General features: G+C 36.0%; 1 protein-coding gene across 3 annotated transcripts in view; it reads left to right on the forward strand.

Moving 5' to 3' along the window:
- Positions 1-21325, forward strand: part of LOC106880725 (fatty acid hydroxylase domain-containing protein 2) — a 38824-nt gene extending 17499 nt beyond the window's left edge. Inside the window, exons 2-8 of one of the 3 annotated variants that reach the window (XM_014930815.3) lie at positions 10611-10656; positions 10767-10956; positions 13588-13691; positions 14872-14993; positions 17492-17697; positions 19510-19782; positions 21120-21325. In XM_014930815.3, the coding sequence (XP_014786301.1) occupies positions 10787-10956; positions 13588-13691; positions 14872-14993; positions 17492-17697; positions 19510-19782; positions 21120-21300 (1056 nt within the window). In that variant the 5' untranslated portion in view covers positions 10611-10656; positions 10767-10786 and the 3' untranslated portion in view covers positions 21301-21325. The remainder of the gene's footprint in view (positions 1-10610; positions 10657-10766; positions 10957-13587; positions 13692-14871; positions 14994-17491; positions 17698-19509; positions 19783-21119) is intronic. The other 2 variants (XM_014930807.3, XM_014930833.3) reach the window with 2 other exon arrangements.
- The last annotated feature ends 679 nt before the right edge of the window (positions 21326-22004 follow it).

Raw genomic sequence — 22004 nt, forward strand, 5'->3', positions numbered from 1 at the left:
CCTAATTCCCCAGATCTCAATCCATTGGACTATTGCATGTGGAGCGTTGTTGAGAGAGGTCAATGAAAACGCCCATAACACCAAAGATCCTTTGAAAGCTGCCATAGACAGAGTAATGTCCAAAATGAATCAGAACCACTTGACTCAAGCATGTAGATGATTTAGATCTCATATAGAAGCAGTTGTTGAAGCTGAAGGTGGCTTTATTGAATAATATTATAGAAAAGAAGGTTTATTTTTATCCTCGTAGCATTTTTTGATAAATAAAGTTATTAACTGTTAATATAGATGTCTTTTTTATAAACATAAATCTGCCCTCAAATACCTTACCACACCCTGTATTTAACTGCATGTAAGTATATATATGTGGTAGTGTACTTCAAAATCAAATACCATCGCAGAATTAGGCAGTTTTTGTATTCCTCTAAAACAGAAAATGTTATATAAATAAATATATATATATATATATATTCTTTTACTTGTTTCAGTCATTTGAATTCAGACATACTGGAGCACCACCTTTAGTCAAACAAATCGACCCCAGGACTTACGCTTTGTAAGCCTTGTACTTATTCTACCGTGCTCTTTTGCCGAACCGCTAAGTTACAGGGACGTAAACACATCAATATCAGTTGTGAAGCGATGGTGGAGTGACAAACTCAGGTACACGCACAAATATATATATATATATATATATATATATATATATATATATATATATATATATATATATATATATATACACACACACACGATGGGCTGCTTTCAGTTTCTGTCTACCAAATCCACTCACAAGGCTTTGGTCGGCCTGAGGCTACAGTAGAAGACACTTGCCCAAGGTGCCACACAGTGGGGCTAACCCAGAACCATGTGATTGGAAAGCAAGTTTCTTACCACACAGCCACTCCTACGCTTGATGTTTAAAGGCCACTAGTAAACTTGGTCCCATGTTTTCAGTTATATATTTTTATTTTTTTTATTTGTTTCAGTCATTGGACTGGAGCCGTACTGGGGCTATGCCTTAAAAGGTTTAGTCAATCAAATCAACCTTAATACTTATCTTTTAAAATTCTGATATATATATTCTTTTGACCTCTTTCTGTTGAACTGAAAACACACATAAACAAACCAGCACTTGTTGTCAAACAATGAGAGGTGGAAAAGCACAAAGATACGCATGCGTACCTGCACGTGCACACACACACACACACACACACACACACTCGCTCTCTCTCTCTCTCTCTCTCTCTCTCTCTCTTTCTGTCTGTCTGTCTCTCTCTCTTTCTCCCTCCCTCCCCCTCTCTCTCTCTCTCTCTCTCTCATACATACTACAGGCTGCCACAAAGTTTCTGTCTATGAAAATTCACTCACAGTGCAGTGTTTGGCCGAAAGCACTTGCCCTAGGTTACCATGCAATAGAACTAAACCACAAACCGGATAGATTTAAAGTGAACTTGTTAATCCCACAACCTTGCCCATGAAATGTAACTGCAGGGTTTTTACCCTATTCTGATGTATAACTAAATTATCTATTTACCCTGCAATCATATGACAATGTTTAGTAATACTTAATTGTAACTAATTTCTGTTTTTAATTATTTTCTACATGCTAAAAACAGTAGACAAGCATCAGCTTCTTCTATAGATAATTAAGTTTGAATGATTAACACACAATTATCTATATTTCAGCATAATAATAGCTAACCTATTTGATTTTTGAGCTTTAATGGCAATAAACTACAAAGATAACAAGTTGTTATTGTTAATCATGATGGATAAATCTAGTTAACCATAATAAAGCAGTTAAGGGAGTGATTAATTGAAAACACGGGATCAAGTTTACAAGTGGTCTTTAAACATCACATGTCAAGTGTTATGTCTACTTATTGACCACTTATCACATAATATATCTACTGCTTATCTCCCTGATCTGGGAAGAGTAAATATGTATAAACGGTCATGTTAACTTGGACTAAATTAGAACTCAGTGTTTGTAAACAACTGGCAGAATGGCTAAAACATTGGGAAGAAACACCTTGTGGTATCTCTTCCAGCTCTTTACATTCTGGATTCAGTTACCGCTAAGGTCAACTTTATCTTTCATCTATTCATCCTTGTTGTCATCATCACCATCTTCATCATCAATCCTTGGACATTACTATTTCCAGTCCTACAACTCATAAGACCGGTTATCTGGGTTTCATGGCATGTAAGTAACTGAGATCCCAACATTTCCCATGAATGGGACAACAGTTTATTGCAGGGTTAACTATTTACAGCTGAGTAACATGGCTAGAACAACATGGAATGTGCACAACACACTGCCCAGTCTGAATATCAAAACCATGATCTTGTTATATTGTAAGTGCAGCACTCTAACCACTAGGCTGCAATAAAATAATGTGCCAGCCTTGTGACAAAATTAGAAACAATATTACTGTACAATTTGCTTGTCACTCCCCACTGCATTCCATATTAACTTGTTTTTCCCTTCCCATTTTGACCAGAGCTGGCTATTTAGGTAATAATTATTATTGACATTAAGGGCGTAAGTTTCTTTTAATTCAAATATTCAGGTTTACGACATACACCAAGTATGTTTCCACCCACTTGTACAGTTTTATATTCTTTGATAATCTTTCAAAATAACTGCATGTTTTCACATAGGCTAGCAAGTTGATAAGTCAGATTTCTTCCTTGGAGCATGAAAATATTTCAGTCCTAAAGGTCTTCTAGCTGTATACAAAGGTCACTAAACTGCAGCTTACTTTTCTTGAGAGCTGTATGCAGCATATGCAAACACATACATTCTGTGTTGCGCCAAATCAGTTGCCAACACTTTGGGAATCTTCAGCTCACAGGCAAATTGTGGTCATCCCTCAGTCTCTCTCAAGTACACTTCAATGGTTGCTGCTCCCATTGACATACTGATTCTAGACCAATACTAGCTATTCTTCTGTCAATTTGTATTTGGCATGATGACAAATACACCACATACACATCTTGTTAATTATATGATTTGTGTGATATTTTCCTTCTAGAGGCACTCTTAACTCTCTTACCTTACTTCCTCTCTTGTCTAATTCCTCTTTTATTCATATAGCGGAGTATGGTTTGAGGAAGATTTGGCTCCAATTTCTAGCAGATTAAACATCCATGTTGAGGATCATTTGTTATTACATTAAAAATGTAGTAAATGTCACAACTGACAATGAATGAACATCAAGCCATTAAGAACAGATTTTATTTACAATACAAAATAGTTTATTCTATTCATAATATTTATGATAGCTCTTTTCAGTTTGTAGTGAAACAGTTAATTGAATTTAATGAGCATTAATTACCTAATTTTAAATACTTAGAAAAAAAGAAAACATGAAGTTCAATGACTAATACTATTTTAATCATTTCAGTGAGCAAGGGAGGGAAGTTCAAACATAGTTCAGTCTTATTAGCCTTCCTTCCTGAATAGTGTGAATAGTAATGACAACATCATTAAGTATATGTACAATACTGTACATGAGTAGGTGTGAAAAATTATATATTTAGAGGAAAAAAATGTCACTGAGGCTCATGTAGATGGCATGCCTGAGTAATTAACACCAGGAATTTATTCTTAAATTAAGCTAAATCCAAGTAGGATTGATAGTGTCTATGACTTTTTTTGCAGGCTCTTCCAGATTTATGAGTGGGCCCTAATGGGTGCAGGTAAATCATGTGTATGAAAGGAATTAGAAGGGATAGCAACTCTGGGAAAGAAGGATTAGGAAAAATATGTTTAGTGTGAGTTGTGGAAAGTGAGACATAATGTGTGTATGTGTGTGTGTGTGTGTGTGTTGGTGATGGTGGGATGGCGAGAGAGAGAGAGAGAGAGAGAGAGAGTGAGTGAGTGACTATATAATCCAAGTGCTGTGGTTTGATGGAGATGAAATTGATAGCTTTCTGTTGGAGGCATATTTCTTGTTTATGTTTGTGTGTGTGTACATATATGTTACGCAACCAGCACATTAAGCTTTGAAACAAGCTACCAAGTGAACTTCTTCATACTAAAAATAGCAGCAAAGTTTCACTTGGATGATACCCTACTATCGTAAACAAGGAAGAAGACATAAGATAAAGTAGTCTGTGGTATACAATACCTAAAAAAAAAAACAGAAAGAAAAAGTAAATAATGGATGGTCATGGCTGAAATGTCTTTGGTTATAGGTCTGTTTACTGAAGGCCAACTTGGAGCTCACCAACACCAACATCCAAAAAACAAAACAAAGTCATCTCATGTATTTTAGTTGTTACAGTCATTTAACTGCAACCATGGCACGGCACCGCTTAAAAGGGTTTACTCAGACAAATCAGCCCCAGTACTGGCACTTATCCTATTGGCCCCTTTTGCTGAACTGTTAAGTTATGGGGGATGTAAACAAACCAATGCCAGTTGCCAAGTGGTGGGGGACAAACACAAAGACAATGCAGACACACACATTTACAGTGGGCTTCCACACAGTTTCTATCTACCAAATTCACTTCTCACAAGGTATTGGTCAATCTGGGGCTATTGTGGAAGACAGTTGCCCAAGATGCTGCACAACAGGAACTGAAGGTGTAGGCATGGCTGTGTGGTAAGAAACTTGTTTCTCAACCACATGGTTCTGGGTTCAGTCCCATTGCATGGCACCTTGGGCAAGTATCTTCTACTATAACCATGAGCTGACCAAAGCCTTGTGAGTGGATTTGGTAGATGGAAGCTGAAAAAAGCTCATCATATATATATATATATATATATATATATTTTTATGTTTGTGTCTGCCCCCCCCCCCCATCGCTAAACAACCGATGTTGGTGTGTTTACAACACTGTAACTTAGCAGTTCGGCAAAAGAAACTGATGGAATAAGTACTAGGTTTACAAAGAATAAGTCCTGAGGTCAATTTCTTTGATAAAAAAAACCTTTAAGGCGGTGCTCCAGCATGGCCACAGTCAAATGACTGAAACATTTAAAGACTAAAAGAATAGCTAGTTTTTCAAGGGAATGCCCCAGCATGGCCTCTGTCCAACGACTGAAAAAAGTAAATGAATAAAAGACTACATCATAGTATTTATACAGTTAATGGTTAAATTTCACACTGTTACTCACACTCTAGCTCTAAGATTAAAAATAACTTTCTAATTTATAACCAATTAGGTGATAGATTAGTGAAACCATTAGAGTATTACACAAAATATCTGAAATATCTAATTAGGCTCTTTACATTTTGTGTTCAAATCCCACCAGGATCAGCTTCGCTTTTTATCTTTCCTTCTAAGGTCAATAAATTAAAGTACAGGTCAAGAACTAGGATCCATTTAATACTTCATTAATACAAAATGGTGAGCTAGCAGAATCGTTACCACATCGGGCAAAATGCTTAAGATTTTGTCTGTGATTTTGTCTCTGAGTTCAAATGTAATCGAGGTTGGCTTTGCTTTTCATCCTTTTGGCGTAGATGAAATAAGTACCAGTTGAGCCCTGAGGCTAATGTAATTGACTTATTCCTTCACCCAAAATTGCTGGCCTTCTACCAAAATTTGAAACAAATCTTTCATTAATACAGAGCGGTAAGCTGGCAGAGTCGTTAGCACATCAGGCAAAATGCTTGGCATTCCAAGTTCAAATTCTGCTGAAGTTGGCGTTGCCTGTCATCCCTCCAGGGTTGAGAAATAAGTACCATTTAAGTGCTGGGCTTGATGTAATTGACTTTACTCCCTCACCCGAAATTCTTGGCCTTGTGCCAAAAATTGAAACAAATATTTCATTAATGTATCATAGATGTGAGTGGAATTATAATAGAAAGAAGATTCCCATGATATTTTCACCAAATACTCTCTTAAATTATTTCATTATTGTATTTGGTTTTTGTAAAATCCTTGGTGTCAACACATGCATCAAGGCATATTTTGTTGAATCTGAGGAGGGTGATTATGCCACGATGCAGACCAGGAGTAGAGAGGGCATGTCATTAATGAGGTCACAAATGGTGACAAAAGGATTTTGGCAAACATCACTGATTCTTTGATTGACAAAATGATTAATCAATCAATCATTTAGCTAATTGGTTATATAGTTAACCAACTGACAAAATAAATAATAAAAAAGTGAAATAGAATCAGTGTGTGTGTTTATTATTGACATGATGACCTTCTCAAAATACAAACGAAATAATTATCTTAAATGTTTATGATATTCTCTTATAGTTTTGTTATTGAGAAAAAAATGTGTCCAGGGTAACCTTGTATTTTTAAGTAAGTTATTAAAAATTATATAAAGTTTTGTTTGGGAATGTATATACGCAATAAAATTAGTGTCCTAAATCAGTGTGTTGGCCTAGGTTAAAAACAACAACTAAACAAACAAATAACTTTTTGCAATAGTATAATGCAACAAGTGAAAACATGGCATTGCTCTGCATTATGAATTCCAGGAAACTAAGAAATAATTTTCCAGAGAAAATTGGTTGAAAAGTGTTTGTTAACTGAAGTCAATGCAATGTTCTATATTTAGCTCAAAAAGATATTGTGATGGTTTGGGAGGAAAAATGTAGTGTGGAGAAAGTGTGTGAATAAAATGGGTACAATGTTGGGAGTGTATGCTTATATGTGTGTATATGTTTATATTTGTATGTGTGTATACGTTTATATTTGTATGTGTGTATATACATATATATGTGTGTGTGTGTTTGTATATCATCATTTAACGTTTGTTTTCCATGATATATGTGTATATGTGTTTTTATACACACACACACAAACACATTATATACATATATAAGAGCAATATTTTCCCAATGTTTTTTGTAATCTTATATGGAGTTTAGAAGCTTTTCTAGATTGTAAGTAGTATTCTGCTAAACCCAAACCTTACACCTGTGTTTTCTTTTATCTTTCATCTAAAAACATCAGCAAATTTTTTTCCTTCTTCTAATAGACAAAAAAAAAAAGTAATATCCTATTTAAAATATAACAAAACAAAAAAGCAAGATCAAAAGTAAACCCATAAAAATGAAAAAAAAAACATAAAGTGAGAGTAGATTAATATTAATTTCCCTCTCAGAGCAAGCAAAAACAATCTTTACATGGTTGCTCAACTTGCTAGAAACAACAGCCAAATCTTCCTGAAATAGCACATTAGGAAGGTCACATTGGATAATGTTGTTCAAAATAGCCTTAAAAAGACTGGATGACCTTGGCAGGAATGTTTTTGATCATAGATTTGCTCAAACAGAGCTGGGTAGAAGTTAAACAACAACACAAGTAATGCATTTTATTTATTTCTTGTCAAAGATGTATGCAATTTTGTAGTGTGATTTGAAAATGTGATCTCACATTGATAGAGTACCTCCTGCCACACATAGCTTGTTAATTAAAAAAAAGAAGTTTAATCAGTTTATCTTATCTATAAAAGGCAGATTTTCTGTGTGTGTGTGTGTGTGTGTGTGTGTGTGTGTGTGTGTGTGTGTGTGTGTGTGTGTGTGTGTGTGTGTATGTTTAAAATTCATACATTTACACAATTCTAAATTTCTTGAATGAAAGAATCGGAATTAATATTCTAAATACCATAACTTAGGTCACAGCGTCATTTTTTTTTGTCAATATTACTCCCAATTACGAATAAAATCCATAAAAACTACACAAATTAACATTTTCTCCTCTAAAAAAAATCTAAATTCCTCTTTCTATTACCTTTACATATCCTTTCAACTCCTACTTTCTCTTATGAACCTTTACGAATGATCCAACAACAAATACAAAAAGAAAGGAAGGAGAAACACTGACAGTATCAAAAAATATTTAATGTAACATTAACTGGTTGAGAAAGAAATTGCTCTTCCAGATAACTTCTTTGAGAAAGGAAGACACATATTCTTCAGCTAAGTAAGCTGAGTTATGTTGAGGTCAATGTTTTCCCTGAGAAAATGTAACCTTAAGTCACATCTTATCTTAGGACAATATAGCCTTTAAATTGTCTTACATTAAGATAACCCCTAAATTAAGGATTTTACTCTGAGTATTGTAGCATAGAAATTGTGTGTGTATACATATATCGTCACCATTATCATCGTCAACATTCTTTAATGTCTGTTTTCCATGAGTTGGACGGTTTGACCAGAGTTAGCAAACAGGAGAGCTGCACTAGGTTCCAGTCTGATTTGGTTTGGTTTCTACAACTGGATGCCCTTCCTAATGCCAACCTCTCTTTACAGTGTGTGCTTTTGACATGGCATCGGCATGAGCACTTTTATGTGGCACCGATACAGGGCTCTTGCAGGACAATCCTCTTCATCAGTGGGAGTGACATTAACACTTCTGTTGCGTAGGACGGGGCTTCTTGAGTACAGCAAGGCACCAGATAGCTCAGTCCTTTGTCATCTCCTCCATGAGGTTCAGTGTCCTGAAGTTGTCCTTCAGTGCTTTGTCCCATGTCCTGCACAAATTCCATCCATTCCGAGTAATTGTCACTTCTTTATGAAACTGTCGACATCCATCTGCATATAAATGTGTCATTGTCATCCCCCCCAATGCTTGACAATGGGGGATGATTTATTTACTTCCTGACAATTTAGCAGCATGGTGAAAGAGACCAATAGAATAAATACTGGGGTCAACTTATTCAACTAAACCCTTCCAAGATGGTGCCCCAGCATGACCACAGTCCAATGACTGAAACAAACAAGATAAAATGCTACTGTAAAATAAATCAGACCCTCTACTATTTGTTTGGAAGAAGATTTGTGTTTTAGGCTGGGCTTCACATCCCACCAAGGTCAATTTCACTTATCAATCCTTTCAGGATTGATAAGAAGGTACCAATCCTTTTAAGGCGGTGAGTTGGCAGAAACGTTAGCACGCTGGGTGAAATGCTTAGCGGTATTTCGTATGTCATTACGTTCTGAGTTCAAATTCTGCTGAGGTCGACTTTGCCTTTCATCCTTTCGGGGTCGATAAATTAAGTACCAGTTACGCACTGGGTCGATGTAATCGACTTAACCCCTTTGTCTGTCCTTGTTTGTACCCTCTATGTTTAGCCCCTTGTGGGCAATAAAGAAATAAGAAATAAGAAGGTACCAATCCAGAGCAGTAGATTTACCATCCAATTAGGTATTTGATAGCATAAAAGATACATGGCTTTATTAGATGCACTCCAATTTCAGCAGCACATACTCAGGAAAAACTGAGTGCCAGGGACAAAATTAGCTTATGAGAGAATCATCCCAGCAATAAGGACCTAGGGTGATATTTTGTGTTTTGTTTTTGAGACATCTTGTATGCTATCAAATACAGTGATCAGTTGGCCAGTTTAGGAGCCACTCTTAGCACCTTGGATTCCTTTAGCAGATTCCACTCTGTTGTAAGTATTCAGATCAGGTTGTAAGTACTCAGGTTTGCAGATACCTTTCTCTCTCCCTCCCACCCTCTGTTAACAGATGCCCTGTTATAGGATTATGGGTGCAACCTTATCTCATCATGTAAACTAGAAACATCTATCTAGATGTCTAACTGGAAAACTTGGTAGCTTGGTGAGAAATGATTTCAATAATAAGAGTGATGAGTGTTGTTAAAAAATAAACAACACTTTCAGATATAGAAGAAACAAAAATATTATCATATTACTTACTTCAAAACAATCAGCCTGTTAACAAACATGTCTGCCTATTGTTGTTTAACTCTTAGTTTAGCTCTTTTTGAGCTGGTCTATGACAACAGCCTAGTATTTTTCCTTGCAATAACCATCCTGTCTTTTATTTCAGACATATTGAATTGAAGGAATTATCCTTTGTTTTTTTTTTAAAGATGGTAGAAGTTATTTTAAAGGAGATTTAGCTGCTATCTCTTGCAGATAAAGTAATCACATAGCAATTTCTTCTTTGGCTTGTAAGAGTAATGGTGTGAAGGTTATGAAGATTTTTTTTGTTCAGGAATATTATTTGTTTTGTTCTTGTATTTGGTTGGCAAGCTTTTTGATATAGACTCATGTGTTGAAACATTTTTTGTTGTATGTTGAAAGGGTCGTTATGCCAACAATAAACACACTCACACACTGGTTCTGTTTCACTTCTTTATTTTCATTAGACAATTGATTAACCAATTAACTAATCAATTGTTTGATTGATTGTTCAGTCACTCACTCAATCATCTAGGTTTGTCAAAGATCTTGTGTTACCATTCCCAACCTCGTCAATGATACACTTTCTCTACTCTGGGTTTGCAGTCATTTACAAAACAATACCAAAGGTTTTATAATTTGATGAAAACATCATTGAAGATTTTGTAAGTTGTATGCAACGTTTTCAGCAGATTTTGTAATTTTTATGCAACTTTTTCAGCATATTTTGTAATTTATATGCAACTTTTGAGCACAAAGAAGATTTTGTAATTTGTATGCAACTTTTTGAGCAGATCTTGTAATTTGTATGCAACTTTTTGAGCAGATCTTGTAATTTGTATGCAACTTTTGAACACAAAGAAGATTTTGTAATTTGTATGCAACTTTTGAGCACAAAACAAAATTTGTATGCCTTTTTGAGCACAAAACAGAAACAAATAAGCAAAATTAAAAATGAGATTTACTGTATTTTCAGGCACGTAAGTTGAATTTTTCTGACCAAAATTTACAGCCAAAAAAAGGTAGGTTGACTTGTACGCCTAGATGTCTTTAGAATGATAGTGATGATGTTTGAATGTTTACACTATATTCTTTGATGACTTGTATGCCAGAAAATTTGATTTATTTTCAGATTTTTATCTTTACAGAACAATGGCTGATTGTAACACAAAACCTGGTCCCTGTATCGCGAAGAAAACTCCTGGGGGTCATCCAGCAGAGAAAATGAATTATTTACAACTTTTTGAGTCTGTAAAGAAAGCTGCTTTTGTTGTTGGCACTGCTTTGCTTGTATTTGCTGCAGCTAGGAACACTATTACATGGTGAGTTTATCTTGTTCTGATTCTTTTCTTCTTTTTTTTTGTTATCTTTAAAAAAAAATTTTTTTTTAGTTGTTTCAGTCATTGGACTGTGGCCATACTGGGGTACCACCTTGAAGAATTTAGTCAAACATATCGACCCTAATACTTATTTCTTAAGTCTGATATTTATTCTATCGACCTCTTTTGCTAAATCAACTTGCTGAATCAACCATCCTATCCAGATGTGGAAAAAGTGAGGATGTATTCATTCCCAGGATTCCCCTTACTCCCTCGGGAGCAGATATACCTTTCACCTTCAGAAGACTGCAATTCCCGTTCCGGCCCTGCTTCGCCATGTCTGTCAACAAGTCTGTCAACAAGGGCCAGACTCTTTCTGTGGCCGAACTTCTCTTGGAAGAGCCTTGTTTTTCCCATGGCCAGCTGTACGTTGCATGCTCCAGAGTCGGCAGTAGAGACAGTCTGTTTGCATTAACACATCAGGGGAAGACAAGAAACATTGTCTACAACAAAGTGCTACGTATTTGCCAAAACTGAAGTGGGTACGTTATCGCCATGCATGCATATAACGGGGTATGCTCAAATACTTTTACTATTTTTTTCTCATATCAGACAGAAGCATCAGAAAAGGGCGCCTGCCTCTTGGCATTCTGTGGGTTTATGGAAGGCATTTGTGTGGTGCTCCTATGATAGCAAAGAGGTGGCGATTCATTGCAGGTGCACGATAATAATGCAAAGAAACAATGTTGTCAAACAGCTGCTACAAATGGACCAGCAGAAAGGCAGGTTAGGTATCGCATATTTGAGGACATTTCTGCTGCCTTCTATATGGTCAATTACCTCAAGTATGTTTATTCATAACATTAAAGTGACCAATTCAACGGAAAGGATACCAATTTACAAAACGCATGGCGGCTACATGTTGCATGAACTTTGTGAGAGCGACATTCCAACTGTTGACGATTAACCTCCTTCAACTGCGAGCAATCTATCGCTCAAATGGTTCCCTCTTAGGAAACGCTGAAAGTGTTCAGCTCGTTCTCTTCCTATACGTTTATCTGTGTGCTTCATTTTATGGCTTCATAGTGTATGGTTCTAATCTGCACTGGGCTGAGGAGTAAGGTGTTGAAATCAGGAGAGCATTGCGTGAACGCAGTAGCTGAAGTAGGGCTCAAAAAATTTTCTCAAGTGTAAGGCCTCATCTTTCAGCAGTTGAATGAATGGTGATTTATTAAGACCTGTGCAACGCTGGGTACTACTGCTAGTGAATTTTATAATTGTTAAAGATACGTAAGTTGACACCTTTGTTAAAACACAATGTGCTATGAGTCAGCTTGGCAATTTCTATATATGTTACCTGACTTACTATTAATACAGTGGCCAGTATTCAGAACCTGTAGGTTGTTTTCCATGTATTCAGTTGGCAAAAGCCAACTGAAAGATGAACTGAATAAAACTAGTCAACTACTACACATCACCTTTAACCCTTTTGCATTTAAACTGGCTATATCTAGCCCAAATACTCTACAAATTTTATGTTTAAACTGACCAAATTCTGCCTCTCACACCTACCATAAATTGTCATTCTAAAAATATACTATCCCATCATTGAAATCTAGAAGTGGTGAGATAATGAATGATAAATTCAAACCAATTTGAATAAATAAGCATTTCATTTGATTGAATGATCCAAATGCTAAAGGTTTAAATATAAGCCTAGCATGTATAGAGATAGAATCATATATTAGCTGTCTTTATGCATTTGTATTATGCCTATACAGATAAGTTGACTTCGGATACAAAGTATTGTTTTAAAAAATATATATCTCTTTATGTGGCTTTGTTTGGCGAAGAAGGGCTGTGTTCTAGAGTTGTTTATAGGATTTCTGAGACTAGTAATGATAAAGGGAAGAAAAAACAAACAAACTCATAGATTAATACTGGTGGAAGTAGCATATTAAGATATTGAGTTATCCTCATGCAACAACTCTGCTACAAGCTCTCAAAGGACCTCAGCATAGCTGCAGTCTAGATGAAAATTGACACAAATGGAACATAAAATCACATTTACAATTCATGCATTGCTAGCCAATATACTGATATGTAACCGAGTAAAATAAGAGTCTATTACTCATAGCATTTTTTATAAGTAACTCTACAAAGTAAAGCAGTAATACAAGGGGGTGCTGAAAAGTTCCTGGCTTTAAGGGTATTGTGAAAGGCTTTGTTGAAGGCCCAACCTTCCAAAATTTTTTATAGGGCTTAGAGAAACTGAAGGACTGCTGCAATAAGTGTGTGAATCTGAGAGGGGAATACGTTGAATAAAATCACAATTAACTGATCCTCCTGTATTTTATTTACCCAAAGCCAGGAACTTTTCAGCACCCCCTTCTAACTAAACAAAATTAGCCAAATTTAGTACATTCTACAGAGAAAGCCCTGTGCTTTAATCACAAGGTTTATTTATTTACACAGCAAGGCTGAATGTATGTTAGTCTATATGTCTAATGTGAACTTATTCATACTTTATCCACACACTCTTATTCTAGTTATTCTTAATATCGCTTATGTATGTTTTTGCTTTTCTATTTTCTGTTCATTCTCTGACTTATGAAACTATGAAACACTTTTCAGGCACATGCAAAGATTTTGGGGTGCTTCTGGAGACTTTTGGCAAACAACATGGAACAACATCTTTAGTTTGTTCAATGAAGATGAAATGTTAGTTGGTGTTGTAGGTAAGTTCATCGATGTGAATTTTGACAGATAGTGGGGGTAGGGCTGGGCAAATCTTTATAGGGCTCAAAAGCTTATTTCTTTTTCTCTTTCTGTTATGAAACAATAAACTAGATAAGAAGGTAAGGAAACTTCAAGAGACACGAAATGGTTTGTTTTTTAATGATAGAACTTGAAATAGCTAAAGCTATAATAGCATGTAAATCATCATCATTAATATTTAATGTCTGTTTTTCCATGCTTGCATGGGTTGGCCAGTTTTGACAGAAGCTGGCAAGCCAGAGAACTGCACCAGGTTCCAATTGTCTGTTTTGGCATGGTTTCTGTGGCTGGACACCCTTCCTAATGCTAACCACTTTACGAATGTACAGGGTGCTTTATACATGTCACCAGCATGGTTGCTTTGTACATGGAATAAATATTGACTTAAAAACCCTTTGGATTGAAAAAGTCAGAGGTTATCAGTGATAGAATGTCTGTCATGTTCTCTGAAGATGTGGGGTTTATGTCTCAGAGGCAATCTGTAACTTTTTTTTTGGGGGGGGGGAGGTTTTTTTAACCCAATATTCTTTTATCATTTTTCCATGTTTCAGTCATTTGACTGTGGCCATGCTGGAGCACTACCCTAAAGGGTTTTTTAGTTGAACAAAATCGACCTAAGGACTCATTCTTTGTAAGCCTAGTACTTATTCTATCGTTCTCTTTTGCCAAACCGCTAAGTTACAAGGATGTAAACACATCAACATCGGTTGTCAAACACACAGACATATATGTATGTATATATATATATGTATGTATATTAGTACTAGAGCGCACAATGTTCCTGAAGGTCGACAATGGTCTTCCTCAGTCACGAGTGGACGGCCATCATATATATATATATATATATGTAGGGTGATTACAAAGTCTTTCCCTTATACCATCTGCCTAAAAGTTATTATTCACATAAAATGAAATTCGGTAAACTTCAACATGGGCTCCTTTTGTGGCTCAGAGCGCATCTAATTGATATTCAATTTCACGCTATGTGTTCTGTGTAAGCACACACTCTTAAATTTTGCAGACTTTTTTTTGCAAAAGATTGTAAAAAATTTCAGACCTTGGTTTACACCCTCCTCAGCAAATATATGCCATGATGAGTTATATATTTATTTATTTCTCTAACCACCTTCGTTATTTCAGGAACAACTCTGTTTACGTTTACGGTATTTTGGTTGGCAAACAGTTTTCTTATATTTTTGGATGTCACTGGTATGCCTTCGTCATTGTTGCGCTACAAAGTCCAGCCTGATAAAAATACCCCGGTAAGTATTATGCAAATGAATTCAAATGCCCTTGTTTAGTATTCAGACTTAATCTCATGTATTATTTGTCCCCTGGAACATTCTGGTTTAGCCCTTTAGTATTCAAATTACTTTGTCTTGTATAATGTTTATTTATTCACATGGGTTTGAATTAGTCATACATTATCTTGTAGCTTTGAAATTTCAATGATGTGTTTATTTTTAGAATAATACTGTAGGGTAAGTGGTGCGAGGGGCCAGATCTGGTCAGTTTGAACATTAAACAGGTAGAATATTTGAGCCAGATCTGGCTGGTTTTAAATGCTAAAGAATTAATGACATTGCTAGTCAAACACTTTTTCTAGTTGAATAGGACTGAATACTCTGCATATTCCTGGCTACACTACCCTCGATGTGAAGTGTAAGGGAGAGAGAGAGAGAGTGTGTGTATGTGTGTGATGGAATGGATGGGGTGATACAGGGAAATTTGTGAAACTTGCCAAAATATGCATCATTGTTTATAGATACAAACCACTTTATGGTTTGCAGCTGTGTTTGAATACTTCAAGCAGAGTTACTGCTTTTTTCCCCCCATCTTCTTCTCTCTTAGATATATGTATCCTTCTTGTAGTTATTGAATACCACAGATGCAGACATAGCTATGCGGTTAAGAAGTTTGCTTTGTAAGAATGTGATTTTGGGTTCAGTCCCACTGTGCAACACCTTGGACAATATGGCTTCCAGGTTGACTAATGCTTTCTGAATGAAATTAGTTGATTGAATCTGTATGAAAGCCCATTCTGTGTATGATTTGTGTGCTTGCTTACATTCTATGAATACTTAAGCGAAAGTTATATGTTGATATTAAACCTGTGTGTGTGTACCTTTGTGTATGTGCTTACATTCTATGATGTCCTCATGAAATTTTATAAGCAGCAACTTCATGTTGACTTCCCCTGTCAACAAATTGCCCCTGTAGCTTCTTGCTCTTGAAGACAAGTGGAATAAATATCCCTTGCATGAAAAATTTTGAAGGATTAGTGACAAAAAGGACATCCAGCTGTAAAATAATGCCTTGTGAATAAGGCCTCATCCAACATGTGCTTGCATAGGAAAATAGGACATTAAACGAAACCCAGGAATTATAAATTTTGTTGTCCCTACATATAAAACTAAATTTGTCATCATTGAGGTCCAATAACTATTACACTTGATACACCACACAGAGGAAACATTTTTAGATTGAACTTGCTTCTTGCAATTTGTTGCATGGACACAACTAATGATAACAAATCAATCCCTCTCTCTCTCTCTCTGGGAGAAAGGCATAAGCACATACACAGACATATACACACACGGCAGTAACTTCCGCCTACCAAATTCAATCACAAAGCTTTGGTCGGCTCGGGGCTATAGCAGAAGACACTTGCCCAAGGTGCCACGCGGTGGGACTGAACCCGACCCTTTTGATAACAACCCATTTGACACTGTCCTTGAGCCTTTGATACGAACTTCCTCTCTTAAAATGATTTAAATTAAAAGTTTCCATCAAAACTTCCCAAACACCAGCTTAACAATGACAGAATTATTTTAAGAAGTTCTTCATTATTTTGAAGAATTCAATGAAACAAAGGCAGTGGATTTCAAGGAAAATTTGGTAACATAACAAATATATATGAAACTTTGTTTAACTTCTGTCCTTAGTGGTTTTGAAAACATGCAAACTTAAATCATAAAATATATGATTATGCAACTAACTCCCACTCCCTAAAATTACTGACCTTGTACCAAAATTTGAAACCATTTTTATTACTGTTCATCATCATCATCATCATTCAACATCTGTTGTCCATGCTGGCATGGGTTGGTAAAAATTTTATTATGCAGGAATAAAGAGTCACCAGTTGAGTAAGGTATGGCAAACCTCGCAGAGACTACAACGCAAAAGGACTTTTCACTTAGTATGTTGCTGAGACCCCCTTCAGTCATGACTAACCATGGGATTGCACCTGGAAAGTTACCCTCCCAGGCACAAGTCTGGGCAAGGTTGTTTATGGAAGACCAGCAGTCGCCCATGCATACCGGCCTCCCCTCTCCACGCCACCAGTGCTATCCAAGGGAAAGGCAAAGGCAAGAGCTTGGCACTTGTGACATCACAACTCATTTCTACAGCTGAGTGAACTGGAGTAACGTGAAATAAAGTGTCTTGCTCAAGAACACAACATGCAGTCTGGTCTGGGATTCGAACTCACAACCTCACAATCGTAAGCTCGACACTCTAACCAGTGAGCCATGTGCCTTCACGACGCAGTATGTAGAATATGCAATATTGACATTCATTCATACACAAAACAAAATCAACAACAAAACTTTATCACTCATTCTTGGACAAGAAACCTTTGTTTAAAACATTAAATATCACCATGATGCATGCAAACTGATTTCTTAAATTTTGTAAAATATCATACTGTTATTAGATATAAACTATTTATTTTCAAATGTCTTTATTCTCTTTTCAGCTTGCAATGAAGGATTTGAAGAAAATTTGTCTGAGAGTTTTGTTTAACCAAACAATTGTTGCCCTGCCAATGAGCTTTTGTACTTGCTTAGTTATGAAATGGAGAGGATGTCCTGTTAGTGGAGACCTGCCAACATTTCAGTGGGTTCTCTTGGAAATTGCCGTATTCACTCTTATTGAAGAACTGGGATTTTACTACTCCCACAGGTAAGTACCTGTTACCTTGTACTCGTTTCAGTCATTGGATTTTGGTCAAGCTGGGGCACTGCCTTGAAGGATTTAGTTGAACAAATTGCTCCCAGTACTTATTAAGTCGGGTATTTATTCTGTTGGTCTCTTTGTCAAACTGCTAAGTGACAGGGGCATAAACAAACCAACACTAGCTGTCAGGTGGTGATGGAGAATAAACACAAAGATGCACGCATACACACACACACACACACACACATGCAATGGGCTTCCACACAGTTTCTGCCTACCAAATCACTCTCGGAGCATTGGTCATTTTGAGGTTGTGGTAGAAGACACTTGCCCAAAGAGCTGCACTGCAGGTCTGAACCTGAAACCACATGGTTACAGAGCAAGCGTCTTAACCATACAGCCCTGCCTGTAAGTTTTTATGCTTCAAATTTATATACTTTAAGACTGACATGAAAGTTTAATAGACTCTAGACTTGAATCTCTTACATTTTATAACTGCCAGTTGTAAAAGTGAAATAATTCTGAATTTAAGCAATTTATTTCTTTACTTCTTTTGATGAAGAATGTTCCAGATCGACATTTTAATATACTTTATGTACTTGAAGTTGAAGTTTCTTTCGTCTGTTAAAAAAATATCTCACAAAGTGCTGAAATATTCAAACTGTTTTTTCTAAACTCTCAGTTTTTCTCTTAATTTTATTTATTTTTTTCACGATTCTTAATAGACATTTTATACCCCTTGAATTTATCCCAAAATATTTTATCTGCTGCTTTATTGAAACAGTCTTTTTTTTTTCACCTATTTTTTAGTGTGGATAGCATTTATCTATTAAATAACATTTATAATATATAAAATAAATTTAGTTTCAGAGAAGACAAAAATAAACTTCATTATAGTAGTTTAGGGTAAAATAACATTGTTCTCAGTTTGATATTATTCTGACAAATCGAAATTATATTTTGGGTGACTGTAGTTTTGAACAGCGCGTAAAAAGCATTCAGTTCTCACTGGCATTTGGAAGGGCATCCAGCTGTAAAAACCATGCCAAAACTGACCTTTCCTGTGCTTGTGCAACATAAAAAGTTCTCTGTCCACTCTGCTGTGTGGTTGGTGTTAGGAAGGGCATTCAGCTGTAAAAACTGCCAAAACAGACACAGGAATCTGGTGCAGTCTTCTGCCTGGCCAGCTCCTGTCAAACCATTCAACCCATGCCATGATGATGATGATGGTATATACGTATGTGCAGGTATTGCTGAGTGGTTAACAAGCTTGCTTTCCAATCATGTGATCAGGTTCAGTACCCAGAGCAAATGTCTTCTAATATAGCTCCAGGCTGATCAAAGTCTTGTGAGTGAATTTGGCTTACAGAAACTGAAAGAAGTCCATCATATGCATGCATGCATGCATACATATACACATACATATGTACCTATGGGTGTGTTCCCCTTTGTCTTGATGTCATAGGATAAAGGAGCATTTCCATCTACCAGTGGTGTCCCTTGTGTCCAGTCTTCCATGAAAACATATTCAGCTGTGGGAAAATATTACCTGGCTTGAAAACAAAGGCATTGGCACATGGAAAATCTGCCTTGACGAATTCCTTCTGACCAATATTAGCATGGAAAAGTGGATGTTAAAATGATGATAATAATGATAATATAAGAAGATGAGATGTATCTATCAGCCTATTTTTTGTGGGGTGAGTGTTACCTATATTATGAATGAATGATATACTTTTAAAACTAATTTCTATATCTACTTTTATAATTAACTTCAAAAATCAAATCTATTTAATTGCATTTCATTTTTATTTCCAGACTTCTGCATCACCCAGCCTTATACAAATACATTCACAAGATACATCATGAATGGACTGCTCCAGTTGGCCTTGTATCTGTCTATGCTCACCCACTTGAACACGTTATGAGTAACATGCTGCCACCAGTTCTTGGACCCATCATTATGGGATCTCATCTGGCAACATCTTGGCTGTGGTTCGCTCTGGTTTTGCTGTCCACCACTGTAGCACACAGTGGTTATCATTTCCCCTTTCTCCCATCACCTGAAGCTCATGATTTTCATCACCTCAAGTGAGTAAAGTAATTTAGTCATAAGCTCCAGTAATTAACCCCAAAAATGTTTGTTTGGTTGAAATCAAGTACCATATTTGATGGCGTATAAGACCCACTTTTTTCCACAAAGATAATCTCAAAAAAACCACCCTGGGTCCTATATGTGAAGTTGGGCCTTTTTTACATGCTTTAATGCACTAACCATGTGAAGGTGTGTAGCTTAGTGGTTAGGTTATTTGGCTCACTAGCATAAGGTCATGAGTTCAAAAACCGGCGGTGCACTTTGTCCTTAAGCAAGACACTTTATTTCATGTTGCTCCAGTCCACTCAGCTGGCAGAAATGAGTTGTACCTGTAATTCAAAAGGGGCCAGCCTTGTAACATTCTGTGTCACACTGAATCTCTCTGAGAACTACATTAAGAGTATGCATGTCTGTGGAGTGCTCAGCCATTTGCACATTAATTTCACAAGAAGGCTGTTCTGTTGATCAGATTAACTACAACCCTCATTGTTGTAACTCCTGGAGTGCCAGTTTAATGCACTAAAAACTTCCTTTTGCTAAAATAGGGGTAAGTCTAATATTTCTCTGTGTCTTTTATGCCATCAAATATGAAAGATATATTGGAGTTTAGTTCTATATTTAAGAGATGAGGAATTATGTACATTATTTTCATTATTTACATTTGACAGATATTTGTCCTCATCTTATTTGTTGTTAACACGGGCATATGGCGTAGTGGTTAAGAGCGCGGGCTACTAACCCCAAGATTCCAAGTTCGATTCCAGGCAGTGACTTGAATAATAATAATAATAATAATAATAATAACATTGAAAAATACCTTGGGAATGAGAATCCAGGTTCGAAATTTCCCCAAGACACCTGATGAAGGCTGGAGGGTATATCAGCCGAAACATGTTAACAACAAACAAGATGAGGACAAAAATCTGTCAAATGTAAATTATGTATATTGGAGTTATATTAGTGAAGCTATCCCAATTGAATGACTAATGTCTGTATGATACAGTCATTTATCTAATCCAGTAGGCAGTGAGCTGGCAAAAACATTAGCACACCGGGCATAATGCTTAGTGGTATTTCGTCTGTCTTTATGTTCTGAGTTCAAATTCCGCTGGAGTCGACTTTGCCTTTTATCCTTTTGGGGTCTTTAAATTAAGTACCAGTGAAGTACTAGGGTCGATCTAATTGACTGGCCTCCTCTCCGAAAATTTAGGGCCTCGTGCCTCGAGTAGAAAATATTTACCTAATCTAGTTATTCTCCTCCCTTACTCAAAATCTATTTGCATTCCATCAAAACCAATAATTCTGATCGACCTTTATTTTCAATTCTTATTAGGTTCAACCAAAACTATGGCATTCTTGGAGTCCTTGATCGTCTTCATGGCACCGATAATCTGTTCCGTGCCAGTCCTGCATATGAACGCCACATTCTTTTGCTTTCTAAGGTACCCATGTCTGTGCAGTACCCTGATTCTTCACCTAAGAAATCAACCAAGAATGAGGAGAAAACTGAATAAATAAATAAATTAATTAAAAAAAAAACACAAATGAAAATGAAAACACAAAGAGAAAGCTAAAAACTTTATGAAAAAACTATCCCAGGAGTCTAGAAAACTAATTATATTATTGTTAAATCTTGCTTTCTCTATTCCTCTTAAAATGTGTCCCAGCACACTCCATTAAAAAAAAAAAAAAGGCATTGCTAGCTCCTGCCATCAGTCATTATCTTGAAATATATATATATATATATATACATATATATATATAAATTCCTATATGTGATATTTAGTTATTGAACAAATTTGTGAACCTTCACCATGCCCCTGCTTTCAAAGAAAAAATTTATATATACATACATATATATATATATATATATATATATATATATATATGCCATCGTTATTGCGTTTTTTGATTCTTGGAAGATCTTTGTTTCATGAAGGATGGTTATGTTTCTGAGATTCTTGGAATCTCTTTTCCATGATAAAAAAAATAGCAGTGGATATGGATTTTAAGAGAGTGACCAAACTAAATGCATAATACTATTCTGTTTTTGTGTCACTTAGATCCTGACCCAGGCATTGCTCAGATTGATAGCAATACCAGTTATACATTGGTATCATATCTGTCAATGAAACTTTCCCACCCACCTCAACTGGCTTTGTACTTTAAAAACAAAAGAAATTTATATTTATGCTTCATGAAATTGACTAAATATATT

The sequence above is a fragment of the Octopus bimaculoides genome, chromosome 13, assembly GCF_046866305.1.
Source record: "Octopus bimaculoides isolate indiv1 chromosome 13, ASM4686630v1, whole genome shotgun sequence".
Taxonomy (NCBI): domain Eukaryota; kingdom Metazoa; phylum Mollusca; class Cephalopoda; order Octopoda; family Octopodidae; genus Octopus; species Octopus bimaculoides.